The sequence below is a fragment of the Loxodonta africana genome, chromosome 2 (assembly GCF_030014295.1).
Source record: "Loxodonta africana isolate mLoxAfr1 chromosome 2, mLoxAfr1.hap2, whole genome shotgun sequence".
NCBI classification, from domain to species: domain Eukaryota; kingdom Metazoa; phylum Chordata; class Mammalia; order Proboscidea; family Elephantidae; genus Loxodonta; species Loxodonta africana.
In genome coordinates, this window is record NC_087343.1 from 164190700 (window position 1) to 164212393 (window position 21694).

Genomic DNA, 21694 nt, shown 5'->3' on the forward strand with positions numbered 1-21694 from the left:
GTGAAAACCAAAGAGTTGGTTAACAACGGTGGCCTGATTCATGGGAAAGCCAGGCTTCAGTTGCTGTAAAGGCAAGTCTTAGAGGCATTGATGCCATTTTATCAACCACAGGACTCCATTTTTATTTCATTTAACAGAAGTCAGGCTCTTCATTTGCTATGGGTTCAATATTTGACATGGCTCCTTGTTAAGAGTCCTTGCTTGTCTCTCTGCCTTCCTCCTTGACCTGAAAAGAGTCACGATGCCACTTTGTCTCCTGAGCATACCTGGTAACATCTGCAGTCACTGCCTTCATTGCTTCCCTGGTAGGGTTGCCAGAAAAAATACAAGAGGCCCAATTAAAATTGAATTTCAGATAAACAATGAACATTTTTTAGTGTAAGTATATCCATGCAACATTTGGGGCATACTTAATACTAAAAAATGATTCATCGTTTATCTGAAATTCAGATTTAACTGGGTGTCCTGTATTTTTTTCCCCTAAACCTGGCAACCCTATTATTCCCTGGCCTTTGGAGAGTCCAGAAAATAGCCTCCTCATCCTCTGCCCCTTGCGTTTAGCCAGAAAAGAGGCACAAGAAACCAAATGGCTTTTCTTCTCCTTGGGGCAACTATGTGCGGAGTCGGGACTACTCTGGCTCCTGCCAGCTCTCTCTCCATGCCACTTGCACTCTCCCAGCCGCTCAGGCCTTGCTAGAAAATGAAGGCCCCTTTCCTAATCTGGTGGCCACAGAATTTTAAGACAATTTTGATGTCACAGAACAATTTGTGTGTAAATTTTTGAATGGGAAACAATTTTGCTCTGTAAACTTTCATCTAAAGCACAACAAAAAGTTAAAAGAAATAGATAAATAAAATAAAACAATTTTGGAACACGGGCAAGACAGTGTTTTACAAACTATTCTCTCCCAAACAAGTTGGGTTCCCTTTCCTTATGATTGATTCCAAACACAACTTGGATGTACACAGGAGTCCCTGCACCGGCTCACATCCCCAGAAGACACCATGGTCTAGGGCAGGACGGTCCAATAGAAATATCATGTGACGGGGCTGAGGGCTGGGGGCCATGTCTCAGAGCACATTTAGCTCAATTGGCATAACATAGTTTATAAGGAAAATGTTTTACATCCTACTTTTGTGAGTAGCATCTGGGGTCTTAAAAGCTTGTGAGGTGCCATCTAAGCTATGTCTCCTGGTCCTACTCCGTCTGGAGCAAGGGAGAATGAAGAAAACCAAAGACACAAGGGAAAAATTAGTCCAAAGGTCTGATGGAACACAGCTACCACAGCCTTCACCAGACTGAGTCCAGCACAACTAGATGGTGCCCAGCTACCACTGTGACTGATCTGACAGGGATCAAAATAGAGGATCCCAGACAGAGCTGGACAAAAATGTAAAACAAAATTCTAACTCACAAAAAAAGACCAAACTTACTAGTCTGACGGAGACTGGAGAAACCCCAAGAGTATGGCCCCCGGATACCCTTTTAACTCAGTACTAAAGTCACCTCCTGAGGTTCACCTTTCAGCCAAAGATTAGACAGGCCCATAAAACAAACAGTAATACACATAGCTCAACCATGTATATGAGGCTAAATGGACACACCAGCCCAGGGGCAAGGACGACAAGGCAGGAAGGGGCAGAAAAGCTGGATGAATGGAAATGAGGAGCCCATGGTCAAGAAGGGGAGAGTGTTGACAGGTTGCGGGTTTGGCAACCAATGTCACAAAACAATATGTGTATTAATTGTTTGATGAGAAACTAATTTGCTTTGTAAACTTTCACCTAAAGCACAATTAAGGAAAAAAAAAAGTCATAAGAAAAAAATATATACCTATAAATTATGTGAGCCACAAATGTAATTTAAAAATTTTAAGTAGCCACAGTAAACAAATTAAAGGAGGTGAAATTTTAATGATATATTTTATTTAACCCAATATATTCCAAATAATAGTTCAACATGTAATCAATATAAAAATGATTAATTATGAGATATTTTACTTTTTCTTGTACTAAGTCTTTGAAATCCGCTGTGTCTTTTACATTTACCGAAAACAAAACCTATCCCATTGCCGTTGAGGCAATTCTGACTTATAGTGACCCTGTAGGACAGAGCAGAACTGCCCCATAGAGTTTCCAAGGAGCACCAGGTGGATTCAAACTGCTAGCCTTTTTATTAGCAACCATAGCTCTTAACCACTATACCACCACGGTTTCCATGCACCTCTCAATTTAAACATGCCATATTTCAAGTGCTCAGTAGTCACATGTGGCTGGTGACTACTATACTTGGGCAGTAGAGTCTAGTGATTAGAGCAGGGGCTTTGGAGTACAACGGACAAGGCTCCACCACCCACAAGTTACTTCACATCTCTGAGCCTCAGTTTCTACCTCTTTAAAATGAGCATGATATAAACCAGAGACTCCATCAGTCTGAGGCCAGAAGAACTAGATGGTGCCCAGCTACCACCAATAACTGCCCTGACAGGAAACTCAGCAGAGAGTCCCTGATGGAGCAGGAGAAAAGTGGGGTGCAGAACTCAAATTCTAGTAAGAAGATAAGACTTAATGGTCTGACTGAGACTGGAGGAACCCCAGAAGACATGGCCCCTGGACTGTCTGTTAAACCAGAACTAAAGCCATCCCTGAAGCTAACTCTTCAGACAAAGAATAGCGTGGACTATAAGACATGAAATGATACTCCTGAAGAGTGTGCTTCTTAGTTCAAATAGATAAACGAGACTAAATGGGAAATTCCTGTCCGGAGGCGAGATGAGAAGGCAAAAATGGATAGGAGCTGGCTGAATGGACATGGAAAATCTGTGGTGGAGAGGAGGGATGTTCGATCATATTATAGGGATAGCAACTAAGGTCACAAAACAATGTGTGTATAAATTTTTATATGAGAAACTAACTTGAGCAGTAAACTTTCACCTAAAGCACTATATATATATATATATATATAAACAAGCATGATAATAATACCCATCCTCTGGGCTAGTCATGGCGCCGAGTACCTGGCATGGAGTAGCCCTTTTCTTTCTCACCACATCACTCATAGCAACCCTATAGGACAAGTAGAACTGCCCCATAGGGTTTCCAAGGAGTCGCTGGTGGATTTGAACTGTCAACCTTTTGGTTAGCAGCCAAACTCCTAACCACTGTGCCACCAGGGCTCCAGGGCCATTACTTGTTATTATTATGATTATTTTAATTTATTTAAAAAAAACCTGAGAATCAGATCAGTTAAGTAACTTGCCCAAGGTCACACAGCTTGACTAGGCAGAGCTAGAATTTGAATACAGTTCTTTGGGCCCTAGAGCCCTAGCTCTTAACCATCTTGCTTCTCTTTCTCTCTTTTCTGACTAATTCCGGCTAGAGGTGGAATGTCCTTTTGATGTTGGCAGTACCTTCTTTACTAATCTGTGACTCTACAAGGACTAACCAAGAAACTGAACCCACTGCTGTTGAGCCAATTCTGACTCATAGTGACCTATAGGACAGAGTAGAACTGCCCCATAGGGTTTCCAAGGCTGTACATCTTTATGGAAGCAGATTGTCACATCTTTCTTTCTCGGATCAGCTAGTGAGTTCGAACCACAGACCTTTTGATTGAAGGCAAGCCCTTCAACCACTGTGCCCTCAAGGCTCCTTCTAGAAGGACTAGAGCCTTTCTTTTGGTGCCCCAGGCATTTATCTCTTTGGGCAACTCTGCTCTTGGGGAGTTTGCTTTCCTCCACCCTTCTGTTACCGAAAACACCAGTGCCCCAGGCCAGACTGGTTATGATACAGTTTCTTTCACATCAGTTACATTCCTGAGGACTCACTCATTTTGAGGAGAATGTGGGAACCACCCTACATTTCATGGCCACTCCTACGCCATCTCCTAGGGAAGGTCTTCTCTGCAGTTGGCTGATCTCTTCCCTATCATACAGGTTCTCCTTAGCTGCATTTTAAGGTTGATCTTTCCTGATCGTGCTCTCCCTTGTTCTGGGGCACTCCTCTTCCTTGAGTTATCTTTGAGGACTGGCTGAACTGGGTTCGGTCCTGGGGTGGTAATCTTGTAGGGGGGGGTCTTCTTTTCTGAGAGCTGAACCACATCAAGGCACAATCTGATGTATCACGAGGGTGTCTGGTTCAGGTCAGAGGTCCAGCTCCTGGCTTAAGCAGGCAATAGGGTCATCTGGACTTCCTTTGGCCCATGGCTCCTCACTTGTCCAGCTGTGCTTAATGCCTTTCTCTTCCCCCCATGCCTTCCTCCCTAGATGGTAGAAGATCTTGCCTCAGTATTTGTAATAGCCTTGTAATACTCCTTCCGTTTCCACTTTTCCCTCCTTAGTTTATCTAATTCAATAATATAGTGCTGATTTTTTAAAACTTTATTTTAAGATAATTTTAGACTTACTGAAAATTTGCAAAAATAACACAAGTTCCCATATACCCTTTACCCAGTTTCTCCAATTTTAGCATCTTACATACCCATGGTATAATGGTCGAATCCGGGAAATTAACATTCATGCGATACTGTTAACTACTCTACTGACTTTATGCAAATTTTGCCAGTTTTTCTTTTACTATCCTTTTTCCATCTAGGGTCCAATCCAGGATTCCACATTTCATTTTGTTATCATGTGACCTTGTTGTTGTTGTTGTTATACGCTCTTGAGTCGATTTTGACTCATAGTGACCCTACGGGAGAGAGTAGAACTGCCCCATAGGGTTTCCTAGGCGGTAATCTTTTTTTTTTAGCTTTAACAATAGAAGTTTTTTCTTTTACGGTCTGGTAGGCTAGAAGTCCAAATTCAGGGCGTCAGCTCCAGGGGAAGACTTTCTCTGTAGGCTCTGGAGGAAAGTCCTTGTCATCAACCTTCCCCTGGACTAGGAGCTTCTCTGTGCAGGAACCCTGGGTCCAAAGGGTGTGCTCTGCTCATGGCACTGCTTTCTTGGGGATATGACGCCCCCCTGTCTGTCTGCTCACTTCATCTTTTATATCTCAAAAAGATTGGTTTAAGACACAATCTAATCTTGTAGATCTCATTAACATAACTGCTGCTAATCTATCTCATTAACATCATAGTGATAGGATTTACAACACATAGGAAAATCACATCAATTAACAAAATGGTGGACAACCACACAGTACTGGGAACCATGGCCCAGCCAAATTAACACACATATATTTGGGGGACGCAGTTCAATCCATGACAGGTCCAAGTTGGCTTACATTGTAGAAATGAAAGGCAGTGAGACCAGAGGAAGAACTTCCACCTAGGATGCACTAGACCCTTAAATAGGCTAGTGAGAGGGACTGTAAAAGCAGGAGGAGGAAGTCTGTAAAGCAGGAGGAGACAGGGGGATGGATAAGATGAATTAATCAGGCACTTTCCCAACCTCCAGCTATGCAATTCCGCGAATCAAGGCCTGTCTTTAAGAGCAGCTTTCCAGCATGTGGAGGGGACTCTGAGAAGCCCTGGGAAGATGCCTAGGCTGTAATCTTTATGGGAGCAGATTGCCAGGTCTTTCTCCCACAGAGCTGTTGGGAAGGTTCAAACTGCCAACCTTTTGGCTAGCAGTTGAGCACTTAGCTGTTGCTTCACGTGAGCTTACTCTTCTTGAATCTGTGACAGTTCTTCAGTCTTTGTCTTTCATGACCGTGATGCTCTGAAGAGTCCAGGCCAGTTATTTTGTAGGTGATCCCTCCATTTGTGTTCTTCTGATTTTCTCTCATTTTTAAATTAAGGTTATGCATTTTTAGAAAGAATCAGTGTTGTGTCCTTCACAGCACCTCACATCGGGGGCACATGGTGCCTCTATGTCTTTTTACTTACAGTAATGTTATCTTGGAGCCCTGGTGGCACAGTGGTTAAGACCTCAGCTGCAAACCAAAAGGTTGGCAGTTGGAATCTACCAGGTGCTCCATGGAAACCCTATGGGGCAATTCTACTCTACCCTATAGAGTAGCTATGAGCTGGAATCTACATGATGACAACAGGTTTGGTTTTTTTGGTAATGTCATCTTTGAACATGTAGCCAAGGTAATATCTGCTAGGTTTTCCACTGTAAATTTATTATTTTTCCCTTTGTAATTACCAACTATCTTGTGGAGGGAAACTTTGATATACATATGTCCTATTTCTTCTCAAACTTTCATCCACTAATTTTAGCATCCATCAATGGTTCTTGCCTGCAACAACTATTACAGGTGTTCTCATGGTGGTTTTCTGTTTCTCTTAATTTCGTCTATGTTTGTTAATTGGAATTCTTCTAAAAGGTGAGCTGCCCTTTGTCCGCCATTTATTTCTTTATTCAATTATTTATTTATATCAATATGGACTTGTGGATATTTACTTTATTCTATGAGTTCTGATCTAGTACTCTCATCATTTTCTTGCGTTTGCCATTGGGAGCTCCTTCAGGTTAGGTCCTGTGTCCTTTCAATATGCCCCCATCAATTTTTGAGCACCTCTTTGCTTTTTGGCAGTGCCAGATGGTCCAGGCTCATCTTATATTTTTTCTGTCCTGACACCGGAATCAGCCATTTCTTGTCCCTATTTTTGGAGAATAGTATGTATTTAGAAATCAACTTTTAGGTGCTAGATGTGCTCATTGTTACTGGGGTGTCATTGCCCCTAGGCCCTGTCAGCTGACAGAGCTAGGAAGTATATGCATGTATACGAACATGTGCACGTACATATCTATATTTCTTTCTATCCATCAGTATGTGTATTTAAAACTATGAATTCGTACTGGTATCTCAGTTCCAATCCATCCATCCATCTATCTATTGTTTATTTATTGATGTTCCCCCGCCCCCAGAATATAAGCCCCATGAGGCAGCGGCTTGATTTTGTTCACAGAGTTTAGAACAGTGCCCGGCACGTAGTCAGAAAGTAAACTCTCTGTAGATATTTGGTGAATGAATGAATGAATTTTGTGTCAGGTGCTTTACATGCATAATTTTATTTAATCCTCACAAACAACGCTGTTGTTATTCCCATTCTGTAGATGAGAAAATGGAAAATCAGAGGGGTCAAATACTCATCCCCAGGTTACACCCCTGGGAAAGGGTGGACTGGAGGTCTGACCCTAGCTCTCTCCAGTTGCAAAGTCCCCACTCTTTAACCACCTGTACTGTGGTGCAGTGTGTCTTGGTAAACTAAGGCTCTGTAGCTGTACTTGCCACATACAGTAATTTTAACGGTAAAATAGGCCAGTGGTAGGGAGCATGTTTTGTAAACTCTAAAGCACTGTGTAACTCTGAGCATTATCAGTATTAATACTGTAATTGTAGCTATAATTTATTAAAGCACTTACAGTGTGCCAGCCAGAGCTTTACATCTCCTGCTACTTAGTCCTTACAGCAACTTTCTGGAACTCAGATGAGAAAACTGAGGCTCAGAAAGATGAGGTCACTTGCCCAGGGTCACACAACGGGTTAAGCCAGGTAGTCTGACTCCAGAGCTGGAGTGCTTACCTGCTGTACTTATTGCTTCCCTGTTTTAAGCAGGGGTACATATGGGTATGCCCCAAGGAAAATGGGGGCCCTCCTCACCCTTAATAGGTAACTTATTTTTTCACTGCCAGGTAACGTATTCTTGGAATTCCAAGAGGAGTTGGAGCGAGTCTATAAGGTCTACTGTGCCAGCTGTGACCAGGCCTTGCTGCTGGTGGAAACGTACCGGAAGGACCCAGAACTGCAGCGGGAGATCCAGGGCATCATTGAGGCAGTGGTGTGAGTAGAATGACCACCATTGACCTCAAGTCTCACCCCTACTTAGTGCTGCTCACATTGCTCTAAGAGTGTGTCAATACTAATACCTGTATCAGTCAGGTTATGCTGCAGAGACAAACAACTCCTAACTCTCAATAGCTTAAAACAACAAAGGTTTCTATCTTCCTTATGCTCTATGCTCACTGCAGGTTGACTTGGGGCTCTGCTTTCCAACTACTATCTGGAATATTGCCAGTCACTGTGGAAAGGGAAAAGAGCTCTAGAAAGTCTTAGGCTTGTAATTAACGTACTTCAGCCCAGAAATGATATCCATCACTACTTTGTTAGACAAGACTAATCACATGGCTTCATCCATCCACCAGAAGGTGAGGGAGTGCTCTTCTCCCATGTGTTCAGAAGGTGGGAAAGCAGAAACATTTGGTGACCAGCTTATGATTATCACAGGGAAGTGCAAAGAGCTGGTGGGAACCATGTGTTGCAAGCAACAGTGGAGGGAAACAGGTATGTATCACCTGGGGAGCCTTCTCTCCAGATGGTTGAAGTCCTGCCATGTGGAAAATGATCAGACAGCCCAGAGCTGGCACCAGAGGGTAGAAGCTTCAGGGAGGCAGATGTAGGGAAAAAAAGTATTTTTTAATTTAAATTTTTGAGTGGGTAGCATCACATGGTTCAAAAACTTAAAAATATAAAAAATTATACTATAAAAAAATCTTCCCTGCCCTGTCCCTTCATTCACCCAATTACTACCTTCATATCCCTAAAGGTAAGGGAACAACTTTTGAACTTCTTATGTATCTTTGCAGGATTTCTTTGTGTATATATAAGCAAATACATATACTCCTATTTTCTTGCCTTTTTAGTGAAAGTTTGTATCTTGTTTTTTCTTTGTTTCTTTTTTCACTTACAATACATCTTGGAGGTCTTTCCATTTCAATATATATGTACATACAGCCAAAAGAAGCAAACCAAGCCTGCTGCCATCAAGCCCATTCTGACTCATAGTGACCCTATAGGACAGAGTAGAACTGCCCCATAGGGTTTCCAAGGCTGTAATCTTTACGGAAGCAGACTGCCACATCTCTCTCTTGCAGAGCGTCTAGTGAGTTAGGACCATCAACCTTTTGGTTAGCAGCCAAGTGCTTAACCACTGTGCCACTAGAGCTTCTTATACATACGTGATCCTTTTTAAAAAATTTTTTTTCTTGTGCTTTAAGTGAAAGTTTACAAATCAAGTCAGTCTCTCATACTAAAATTTATATACATGTTGCTATATACTCCTATTTGCTCTCCCCCTAATGAGATAGCACACTCCTCTCCACTCTCTATTTTCGCATCCATTTGGCCAGCTTCTGACCCCCTCTGCCATCTCATCTCCCCTCCAGACAGGAGCTGCCCATATTTTCTATCTCATCTCTCCAGTCCAATCCGTGTCTGAAGAGTTGGCTTTGGGAATGGTTCCTGTCTTGGGCTAACAGAAGGTCTGGGGACCATGGCCTCCGGGGTCCTTCTAGTCTCAGTCAGACCATTAAGTCTGGTTTTTTACAAGAATTTGAGGTCTGCATCCCACCGCTCTCCTGCTCCCTCAGGGGTTCTCTGTTATGTTCCCTGTAAGGGCAGTCTTCGGATATAGCCAGGCACCATCTAGTTCTTCCAGTCTCAGGCTGATGTAGTCTCTGGTTTATGTGGCCCTTTCTGTCTCTTGGGCTCATAATTACCTTGTGTCTTTGGTGTTCTTCATTCTTCTTTGCTCCAGATGGATTGATACCAATGGTTGCATCTTAGATGGCCACTTGCTAGCGTTTAAGACCCCAGACGCCACTCTCCAAAGTGGAATGCAGAATGTTAATAGATTTTATTATGACAATTGACCTAGATGTCCCCTGAAACAATGGTCCCCAAACCCCCGCCCCTGCTATGCTGGACTTGGAAGCATTCAGTTTATTCAGGAAGCTTCTTTGCTTTTGGTTTAGTCCAGTTGTGCTGACCTCTCCTGTATTGTGTGTTGTCTTTCCTTTCACCTAAAATAGTTCTTGTCTACTACCTAATTAGTGAATACCCCTTACCCTCCCTCCCTTCCCACTCTTCATAACCATCAAAGAATATTTTCTTCTCTGCTTAAACTCTTTCTCAAGTTCTTACGATAGTGGAACTTCGTATACAGTATTTGTCCTTTTGCAACAGACTACTTTCACTCACCATAATACCTTCCAGATTCCTCCATGTTATGAAATGGTTCACAGATTCATCACTGTTCTTTATCGATGCGTAGTATTCCATTGTGTAAATATACCATAATTTATTTATCCATTTTTCCATTGATGGGTACCTTGGTTGCTTCCATCTTTTTGTTATTGTAAACAGTGCTGCAATGAACATGGGCGTGCATATATCTGTTTGTGTAAAGGCTCTTATTTCTCTAGGATATATTCCAAGGAGTGGGAATCCTGGATTGTATGGCAGCTCTATTTCTAGCTTTTAAAGGAATTGCCAAATTGATTTCCAAAGTGGTTGTACCATTTTACTTTCCCACTAGCTGTGTATAAGTGTTCCAGTCTCTCCACAACCTCTCCAACATTTATTATTTTGTGTTTTTTTTAATTAATGCCAGCCTTGTTGGAGTGAGATAGAATCTCATTGTAGTTTTGATTTGCACTTCTTTAATGGCTAATGATCGTGAACATTTCCTCATGTATCTTTAGCTACCTGAATGTCTTCTTTAGTGAAGTGTCTGTACATGTCCTTTGCCCATCTTTTAATTGGGTTATTTGTCTTTTTGTTCTTGAGTGTTTGCAGTATCATGTAGATTTTAGAGATCAGATGCTGATGGGAAATGTAATAGCTAAAAACTTTTTCCCAGTCCATAGATAATCTTTTTACTCTTTTGGTGAAGTCTCTGGATGAGCATAGGTGTTTGATTTTTAGGAGCTCCTAGTTATCTAGTTTTTCTTCTACATTTTTTATAATGTTTTGTATACTGTTTATGCCATGTATTAGGGCTCCTAGCATTGTCCCTATTTTTTCTTCCATGATCTTTATCGTTTTAGATTTTATATTCAGGTCTTTGATCCATTTTGAGCTCTTTTTTGTGCATGGAGTGAGGTATGGGTCTTGTTTCATTTTTTTGCAAATGGATATCCAGTTATGTCAGCACCATTTGTTAAAGAGACTGTCTTTTCCCCATTTAACTAACTTTGGGCCTTTGTCAAATACCAGCTGCTCATACATGGATGGATTTATGTCTGGATCCTCAATTCTGTTCCATTGGTCAACGTATCTGTTGTTGTGCCAGTACCAGGCTGTTTTGACTACTGTGGCAGCGTAATAGGTTCCAAAATCAGGTAGTGTGAGGCCTCCCACTTTGCTCTACATGAGCCTTTTAACAGCTGCATGCTCTGCCACCATGTAGCTGTTCCACAGATTATTTAACCAGCTCCCACTGATGGGCATTTGGTTTGTTTCTGTTCTTTTGGTAATACATGTAGTGCTACAATGACTGTTCACGAGCATGTATCATTTCACCCATGTACAAGTGTATCTGTAAGGTAAGTTTCCAAAAATGGAATTGCTAGGCCAAAGGAAATATGCATTGGTGGTAATTCTGATGAACACTGAAAACTTTCCCTCTGTAAAGGTTATGACAGTTTATATCCCCACTAGCAATGTTTGACAGTGTCCCTTTCCCCACAGCCTCACCAACAGAGTAGGTTATCAGACTTTAGGGTATTTGTCACTGTGATAGTTGAAAATTGTGTCTGCAAATGGTTTAATTTCACATTTATCTTATTATGATTGAAGTTGAGCATCTTTTTGTATATGTAAGGGTCATTTGTGTCTCATTTTCTGTGACTAGTTTTGCTGCTCTTCTGTTCCAAAAGGACTTATATTTTCCCCAGAACAAGCCCACTAAAGGGAGATAGATGATCATTTTTTAGAAATCACAGTAATGTAGGAAGATCAGAGGTTGTTACTTGTATCTTACTTTACACCCAAGAGAAAAACAGTGTAGACTTAAAAAAAATTAGGTCTTTGAAAATGAGATTGTACCATGTGGTACCTCCTGCTAATTCCCATCTTTCTCTTCTTAACTTTGATTTATCCCTCAATCCTCCTCCTTTCCCCGAGCCTCTTTTTCAAGTACCCATGTACTAACCCAGTGCCCCATCCTGTCTCCAAAGAAAATACACTCATTTCCCTTTTTGGTTCATCCCTTAATAAAAAAAAAAAAAAAATCCCTTAATAGATCTTACTATATTAAGCTTTTGCACGGGTCACTAAACCCATTTCCACAGGAGTCAGACAAGTAACAGAAATGAGGGAAGCATGCTGCCAAATGTGGGTCAGTAGGGAATGGTGGAGACTGTGGCAAACTAGAGAGCACATATCCTGTTTCAAGAGCGTAGATACAGTCCAGCCGCAGCTGATTGTTGCTATATAAAGTAGTTTTGCTACATAACAGACCACTTCAGAACATAGTGGTTTAAAACAAGCATTTATTTTGCTTATACTTCTACATGTTAGTAATTTAGCCGGAGTCTACCAAATAATTCTTCTGGCCCTGGCTGAGATCCCTCACGTGACTGAGATCAACTGCAGATCAGTTTTACTGATCTTGGCTAGATTCTCATGTATCTGGGACACAAACTGACGCAACTCTGGTGACATGGTCGCTCATTTTCCATCAGGATAGCTTGTTCACATGGTGGTCACAGTGTTGAGAGAGAGGAAGCATGCCAAGACCTTTGGGGACCCCAGCTGGGAACTGGCATGCTGTCACTCAAATCAAGTCATAAAGCTAGCCCAGACCCCAAACCCATTGCTGTCGAGTCAATTCCGACTCATAGCGACCTTATAGGACAGAGCAGAAGTGCCCCATAGAGTTACCAAGGAGTGGCTGGTGGATTCAAACTGCCAACCTTTTGATGAGCAGCTGTAGCTCTTAACTACGGTGCCACTAGGGCTCCAGCCCATACTCAAGTGAAGAAATAGAGTTCACCTCTTGGTGGGAGGAGCTCCAAAGTCACATTCAAAGGGATGTGGATATAGGGAGGGGAATAATCAGAGCCATTTTTTGCAAGCCGTCTGCCTCAGTTGCCATGTAGGATGGTTGGTCTGCGCAGCCAGATCCTCTGATTTTTCAAGAGTAGCCAGAAAACTTGTATGTGCTGGCATCTAGTTCAGACTTTTAGAAGCACTATGTCTGAGAACCCTGCCTGGCACAGAGGCTGCCCTTTGCCATGTCCTCTGCACTCTGGTCTTTCCCAGCTAGCCTAGGCTTTCCCGTGGGCTGTGGATCTGGCTCGCCTCTCACTCACCTTGGGAGAGCCATTTCACGTCTTAGCACCTACTTTCCTTATATGTAAAGTGGGAGCAATGATGGCACCTCGTGGGGACATAACCTCATTGCACAAAGTAACAATAAATCCTCGTGATTGGAGTTATCTCGGCTAGACAGGGATTACATTTTCCGAGACACGGTGGTTCTGTCAAAAACAAAACATTACACCAGATAATGTTAGAACAGGCTCCCCCCAAAATGACCTTTATTCAAAAAGAAGTGGGAAGGGAAGGGGGAAGGAGCACTGTGTTGGGGGAAGGGGACAACAGAACTAAGTTCGAGCTCCAGCTCCACCAAAACGGGTGGGAGAGTTTTTAAAAGAAAGTTAGGGGGATTAACACTGGGATGGGCAAGTGATCCACTAAGGTTGTGATCAGGGCTGTTCTGTTCAGAATGTTTCCTTTCTAGGCCACTGGAATCCTGAGGGTGGGTGGAGACTAGGGTTGGGTGCTGTGGGGTGGGGGGGTGGGGGTGGAAGAGAGACAAGGGTTGGACTGAGTAAGGAAGGTTACGGGAGATCAGGAAGGGAAACATCTTTTCTAAAGTTATTTAAACAGAGTAGATCATTAAGTAGTCTTGATCATTTGTTTACAGTAAACCTTCTCCAGAACACACAAGAGTGAGGAATTTTCTTTAACCAACAACAACAACAAAAACCTGTTGAGTAGAAGAACTGAGTAGAACTGCCCCATAGGGTTTCCAAGGAGCAGCTGGTGAATTCAAACTGCCAATCTTTTGCTTAGCAGCCACCGTGGCTCCCTCTTTAAAAAACCAAACTCGTTGCTTTTGAGTTGATTCTAACTCATAGCAACAGTATAGGACAGAACTGCCCCACAGGGCTTCCAAGGAGCAGCTAGTGGATTCAAACTGCCGACCTTTTGATTAGCAGCCCAGCTCTTAGCCACTGTGCCACCAGGGATTTTTTAACGAAAGCAGAGGTAAAATTCAACCTTGTCAGTTCTGAGCTCTGAAATCCAAACCCAAACCAATTGCCTTTGAGTCCATCCTGACTCATGACTACTCCATGTGTGTCAGAGTAGAACTGTACCCCATAGCTTTTTCAATGCCTGAGCCCCCCTCTCCTAGATCACTAGATCTTTCTTCTGAGTTGCCTCATGGTGGACTCGAACCACTAACCTTTCTGTTAGCAGCCAAGTGTGTTAACCATTTGCACCACCCAGTGACTCTTTATTTGTCCCAGTGTCCCCCTTTTATAACAAATATTAAATATATGTATTATTCTGAGATAGACCCCAATCTATATACCTACGTATGTGTGTGTACAAATATGTACATGATACTTATGTACATATGTGTGTATATGTATAAAACCTTATATACCTAACTGAAAAAATCAATATAATGGTCCAATTCCTATATAAAGGAAAAATAAAAGAAGAGTAGTTTATAATAAATGGTATATATTTAGTGTGTGCATGCTTGGGCACAACTGTACTAGAAGACATGAAGCAGTAAGATGCTTGCAGTACTTATAATAAATAAGTTTGGATTCAAGGAAAGAAGAGTCAGAAGCCATTCTATACAAGAAGTACGGAACAATGAAAAAGCAGAGAATGTGTGGAACCTAGAATGACAACTAGTGATGGTAACAAAGAGCCCTGGTGGCACAGTGGTTAAGAGCACAGCTGCTAACCAAAAAGTCAGCAGTTTGAATCCACCAGTCGCTCCTTGGAAACTCTATGGGGCAGCTCTACTCTGTCCTATAGGGTTACTATGAGTAGAAACTGACTTGACTGACAATTTTTTTTTTTTAGTAAATGATAACAAACCTGACTTCACTGTATGTGATAAGAGAAAGAAGGAAGTAACATAATTGAAGTAGTGATAACATTACATACCGCGAGGAAGTATGATATTCTTGCAAATGGCCTGGGTCTTATTTGTAAGTGTGGTGTCTTAATAATTCCCAATGTTACAACATGCAACTGGATGGAGTTCAAGTGTCTGAAAAACCCCTCTCCGTGCTTGAAATTGCAGCATATTTTAAGGCATTCATTCCGTCTCTGAGTGTTCAGAGAGGTTCCTGAGCCGGGGAACAGTTCTCCGCAGTGCAGGACTGTCCTCACAGGATCACCCTGGCTCCTGCCCTCTGGATGCCTGTAGCACCTCCTAGTCTATCTGTTTCCAGAATGCCCCAGTGAGAACCTGGTCTACCTCTGCTCCAGAAAGGACACACTTCCCGTCAGCATGGCTTTTGAGCTCCGCCCTCTTGCGACTGTCATCCTGGCTTTCTTGTGTTTATGATCCTGGGGTTCTGTCAGAGCTTGGCTGACTGGAAGCTTAGGAGAAAAGACAACGTTCAATTAGATTTCTTTGTGATTCCGAAGTGCATGCTGCTCCCACCCTTTATTTGGGTGGTGAGTGGGTGGGGTGTTTATCTTGTCCCTTAGGTAGTGCATCTGACCAGAGGGCCAAGGATCAAAGGCTTGGCCCTGGCACCCCACCCAGCAGGAACTCTGCCTTAGGAAGGACTGTCCCAATGGTATAAGGGGTGGAAGAGGCCGCCTGCAGAGAAGGATCAATTCTGTGCAAAGCACCTGCAATTCCAGAATGGCGGCTGAAGCAGCAGCGTTTGGAGAAGGCAAATAACCTGTTTTTCCCTGTTGGCTATATATTTTTTTTTTTAATTGTGCTTTAGGTGAAAGTTTACAGTTTATTGGCTATTTTTGTTTGTTTTAAATATAAAAGTAATACATGCTCACTGAAGGAAAAAAAGAAAATTCAAACAATACACAAGTGTATAAAGTAAAAAGTAAGCCTACCCCCTCAATTTCCCATTTCCCCACCCTTCCTTCAGTAGTTAACATTTTCCTTCCAAATGTTCTTCTATGTATTTACAGACAGACAAAGTGTGAGCACACGATCTTGAGCGTTCGTTTTTTAAGGGGAGCCCCTGGCTGGTGTAAATGGTTCAAGCACTCGGCTGCTAACTGAAAGGTTAGAGATTTGAGTCCATTCTGAGGCACTTGAAGGAACCACCTGGCAATCGACTTCTGAAAAATCAGCCACTGAAAACCCAGTGGGGCATGGCTCTACTCTGACATGCATGGGGTCATCATGAGTTGGCGTCAGCATAGGCATGTCCTGCCAGGTAATCCTGCCAGGTAATCCTGCCAGGAAACCCTGCCAGGAAATCCTGATGCTCACTGCCGCCTTTCGTCCCCACCTCCTGCAGCTCTGAGGGGGCTACACCTGCTCTGTCTATTCTTGGCCTCATGGCTGATCTTTCCGGGACATTTGGTCTGGAGATTTTTCCTTCGGAAGAAGAATAAGAGGATAAAGAAGAAGGGCCAGAGAATATCTGGAGCAGCGTTTGTGAGTCTTCTTGGAGAAGGCATACCTAGACATTCAACAGACCCTCGTGGGATTCTTGGAAGGCCGACCTGAGGGTTACAAGTCGTCACCAAGGACAGACTAGCGGAGCCTTTTTCCTGATGCCATTGACCTGGGGGACTCTCTGCAAATTCCAGGCATCATCAAAAAGGGGACTAGAAATAGTTATCAGTGCTTCAAATGGTGTACCTGGAAGGGACCTCACCACCATTGGCTTTTTTTTTTTTTTTAGCTTATTTTAATGAAAGATATTAAGCCTATAGAAAGATAGAATAACGTAACGAACACTCACACACTCATCACCTAAAATTAACAAGTGTTGGCATTTTGTTATGCTAGCTTCATCTGTTTTTAAGCTAAACTATTTAAAGGAAGGAAACCCTGGTGGCGTAGTGGTTAAGTGCTACAGCTGCTAACCAAAGGGTAGGCAGTTCGAATCTGCCAGGCGCTCCTTGGAAACTCTATGGGGCAATTCTACTCTGTCCTGTATGGTTGCTATGAATCGGAATTGTCTTGATGGCACTGGGTTTGGTTTGGTTTATTTAAAGAAATTACCAATATTATGACATTTTGCCTGTAAATCCTTTAAATGCATCTCTAAAAATTAAGTTTCTGTGATTTTTTAAACTTTTTTTTTTCTTTAAAGCATCAGAGCTACCTCTTTAAATGAAATGTTGTATGGATGCACAACATGTAGAGTTGTGTGTGGGATGTATCCAAGTGGAGATGCCAATACCTAGTTGAATATTTGAGCCTGGAGCTCTGAGCAGAAGCTAAAGGTGGAGTCTGGGTTTGGGATGTGTTTAAAGCCTGAGACTGAGTGAAGTCACTAAGAGAGTGAGTGGAGAGGGGAAGGAGACGAGGCCTCAGGCTCTCCGGGGCCTTGGAGAGAGGCCAGCAGAGAAAGCCGAGGGAGCGGTCTGGGGAGTGTGAGGGGAAGCGGGCTGGAGGGCATCTCAGGGACCAAAAGGAGAAGTGTTTTAAGAAAGAGGAGTGGTCAGCTGTGTCTGCTGTTGAAATGTTGAATAAGCTGAGGGCAGAGAACAGACCCTTGGATTTGGTACAGAGAAGGAACCAAGGCCCAGAAAAGGGGTAAGGTGCGTACTGACAGTGCGCATCTAACATCTGTTGCTGCTGCTATCTAGTCAGCCTCTGACTCAGGGTGACCCCATGCACAGTGTAACGGGTGACCGTTGTGGTCCCTAGGGCTTTCATTGGCTGATTATCGGAAGTATATTGCCTGGCTTTTCTTCCCAGTTGGTCTTAGCCTGGAAGCTGCACTGAAACCTGTTCAGCATCATAGCAACACACAAGCCTCCACTGACAGACAGGTGGTGGCTGGACATGAGGTGCGCTGGCCAGGAATCGAACCTAAATCTTCATGGAAAGAGAGAATTCTACACTGACCTACCAGTGTCCCCCCATCTGATATCTAAACACACAAACCAAAACCATCAAGTTTTTGCCGTTAAGTTGATTCCAACTCACAGTGACCCCATGTGTGTCAGAGTAGCACTGTGCTCCATAGGGTTTTCAATGGCTGTAGCCTTTCTAGACAGCCAGACCTTTCTTCCAAGGCATCTCTGAGTAGACTCGAACCTCCAACCTTTCAGTTAGTAGTTGAGCACTTAATGTTTATACCACCCAGGTAGCCATCTAATGTTAAAAAAAAAAAAAAAAATTGCCATCGAGTTGATTCCAACTCATAGTGACCCAATAGGACAGAGTAGAAATGCCCCATAGGGTTTCCAGGGAATGGCTGGTGGATTTGAACTGCTGACCTTTTCATTAGCAACCTGAATTCTTAGCCACTAGCACCACCAGGGCTCCATATAACATTTAGACCTCTCAAATTACAGATGAGAAAACTAATGACCACAGAGGGAGGGTGACTTGCCTGAGATCACACAGTGAGTTATATGGTTGAGCTGGGAGTAAAACCCAGGCCCCTTGTGCCTCAAAGAATGGGCTTTACCTACTAACACCAGCCTTCTCCCTCAGGCCACAAGCTCGAGCTTCAGGCCTCGGTTTCTTACTGGTAACCCCTCTGCAGAGGATTACCAAATACCCCTTGCTGCTGCAGAAAATCCTGGAGAACACAGCCCCTGATGCCAGCGCCTACCCTGTCCTTCAGAGGGCTACCTCTGCCCTCCAGGACGTGAACGCCAACATCAATGAGTACAAGATGCGCAAGGAAGTAGGTAAGGACTTGGACGTTTCAGGACGTCCAAGTGATAATTCCAATTACAGAAACTCATCTCAAACTGGCTTCCCCCATAGAGGGAATGTAGTGGCTTGTATAACCACAAGTCCACAGGTAACGTGGGCCTTAGGTAGGGGTTGATCAGAGTGCCGACTCCATTTCCCTATAATTCCCTAGGCTCTGGTTCTTTCTATGTGTCAGCTTCATCTTCAGGCTGACTTCCCTCATCATAATAGCTATTTCTGTTCCAAGACACATCTACACGCCACACACTCTCCCCTTAGTCATCAAAATTAAATCTGAGCTTCACTCTGATAGGACTGTATGCCTGAGTCATATGTTCACCCTCACCAGTCACCATGGTTAGGAAAATGTCATGCATGTGTTGATTGGCTTAGGCCTGGGTTATGTGCCCTTCTTTTAACCAATCATTGTGGTCAGGGGGATGGGATTATATGGATTGGATTGTATCAGTCAGCACCCACCCCTTGAGCCAAGTGAGATCAAGTCCATCCAAACCACAAGGCTGCCATACTATAGAGGAGAAATGAAATGAATGCTGGGGAGGGGGAGAAACAGAACGGTTTGGAAAATGAAGCAGTCCCAAGTATAGAGAGCCTCACTTGCACAACTGAGACAATATAATAATGATAATTTAGCTCACATTTATTAAAGGCTAATTAACGGGGTTTAATTATGCCATATTTTTTCTTTCATTATCTTGTTTGATCCTTGTAACAGCCCTCTGAGGTTGGCACTGTAGCCCCATTTTGAAGCCAGGTAAAATAAGAGCTCAAGTCGTTTGCTCCATGTCATGGAGCTGCTAAGTGACAGCCAGGTTTCAAACTCAGGCCTGTAGTCTTTCTTCACCACCACACCGTACATGTGGTGGCTTTGAATTTCCTCCACTTGCTGCTCCATCCAGGTTGACAGATGAGTAGAAAGCACTGAACTAGGAGTTGGAAAGTGAAGTTCCCAGCCTGGTCTGGCTAACACTGGCTGAGGGGCTTCAGGCAAATCACTCCTTACCTGGGTCCCTGTCTTTTAGAAAGTACATTCAGACCCATCATCTTATGGGATCCTCCCAGCAACCCTGCAAGGTGGCTAGCCTCATTTTACAGATGAGGAAACTGAGCCCCAGGCTGTGGTGGCTTGCCAAAGTGAAGCAGATGAGAAGCATGTCAGCTGGGACTCAAACTCGGTGTGTGGACTCCTAACCCTGTGCTTTTACTATGAGACTCCCCATTCTAATTGGATGTTATCATGGTAGGGCAGAGGGCCGGAGCAGGTACATAGGCAGCTGTGTCAGGGATGCTTGCTGTCCTGGGTGGGCTTTGGCCACCATGCTTTCCTCCTTCTCTGTTGCACAGCTTCCAAGTACACAAGGGTGGAGCAGCTGACCCTGCGAGAGCGACTGGCCCGCATCAACACACACAGCTTCTCCAAGAAAACCACCCGGCTGAGCCAGCTGCTGAAGCAGGAGGCAGGGCTCGTGCCCAGAGTGAGCATAGGCGTGGGGCCCTAAACGGGGCGGTGGTGGGGAGGGGGAGGCAAAAATCCATTGCCATGGAGTCGATTATGACTCATAACAACCCTAAAGGACGGGGTAGAACTGCCGCATAGGGTTCCCAAGACTACAGGGCTGCTACAGGGTCACTGTGAGTTGGAATCAACTCAGTGGCAATGGGTTTTTTTTTTTTTTTTTTTAAATCCTGCCTCTTAACTCTCCCACTCAGCTTTGAGACTGGAGGAGGGGGGCTCTGATGGGCGTGTCTGTGGAACGACACTGCCCCCTTGTGGATCTTCTCTGCCCTCACATGTATAACTACACACTTTCAGACGGAAGACAAGGAATTTGATGACTTGGAAGAGAGGTTCCACTGGGTGTCGCTGTGTGTGACCGAGCTGAAGAACAACGTGGCTGCCTACCTGGATAACCTGGAGGTGAGGATCTGCAGAGGTAATGATGGGCGGGGTCTGGGGTCTGGGTTCTCTGGACAGGAGGCATGTGGGGCCCATCAGACAAACTGACAAAGACGCCAGCTACAGGAACCAAATAGATGAGGCCCTTCAGTAAGATGAGGTCATCGGCTGGCAACTCCTCCTTGGACCCTAAGACATTAGATCACTGAGCTCTCGGGGCACAGTTCCAACTGGGGAGTGCTGAAATTCACTGGGGTCAGCGCCCTCCAGAGGGCGCTGCTAGACAGCACCTAGAGCACAGGTCACAAATTCGGGTGCCTAAAGGAGCCAGGCAGGTGATATGATTGAGTCAAGGATGCAGGTACACAAGGCAGTAGGCCGTCGATGAGACTTTTCCAGTAGCGTTAACCATATAATAATATTTGAAATTTGGATGAATGAACAAATGAGTAAATCTAAAGTGGCAGACACTGCTCTGTTCTGGTGGATTGTCGCTCTGTGGAAATGTGGGCCTAGTATGGCCAGCTCTTCTAAATTTAAGGAAAAAAAATACAACCTGGAAATTCAGACTTTAAGTGAAACGTCCTAATTTGTAAATATGAGCAACTAATTAAATGAAAATGTAAATGTTCTACAGGCCCAAGAAAATATACCTGTATAAACTGAGGTCAGCCCACAGGCCCTCAGCTGGCACGTCTGTCCAGCACATCATTTATGCCAAAATCTCCCCCTCATTCCTGTCATTGATGCTGACTTATTCCATACACTCTGTCCCCTTTCTGTGGTTTTGTTCTCAGCCATGTACGTTTGTGCAAACCAGCTCAGAGATGACAATGGCATCTTTGGGAAGTGGGATCTTGGGTGGCATTCATGGGAGTGTATAGGAAGGAGGTCGTTGTTCCACCCTCCCCTGTATGGGTCAGATCCCCCTGCTTGATCATGCTCCTCCCTGGGCCCCCAGAGGAAGGACCCGGGCAGCTGAGATCCCATTATGGCTCCTGACCAAGAGGGGAACACTCAGAACCAGGTCATGAAAAAAAATGGCAGGGCCTGCAGGTATTGGGCTTTGAGAGATAAACCCGAAGGGCCCGAGTGGTAAGTCTGGCTTTGCAGAATAGGACAAATATTTAGAAGCATTAGGGCTCTG

At 43.8% G+C, this 21694-nt stretch overlaps 1 protein-coding gene across 2 annotated transcripts in view; it reads left to right on the top strand.

The window, feature by feature from the left end:
* The window catches only part of ARHGEF37 (Rho guanine nucleotide exchange factor 37), a 71964-nt gene that overhangs the window by 25290 nt on the left and 24980 nt on the right, over nt 1-21694 (top strand). For both annotated transcript variants that reach the window (XM_023550580.2, XM_003404593.3), the window contains 4 exons: nt 7585-7732; nt 18423-18622; nt 19995-20125; nt 20464-20568. In XM_023550580.2, the coding sequence (XP_023406348.2) occupies nt 7585-7732; nt 18423-18622; nt 19995-20125; nt 20464-20568 (584 nt within the window). The remainder of the gene's footprint in view (nt 1-7584; nt 7733-18422; nt 18623-19994; nt 20126-20463; nt 20569-21694) is intronic.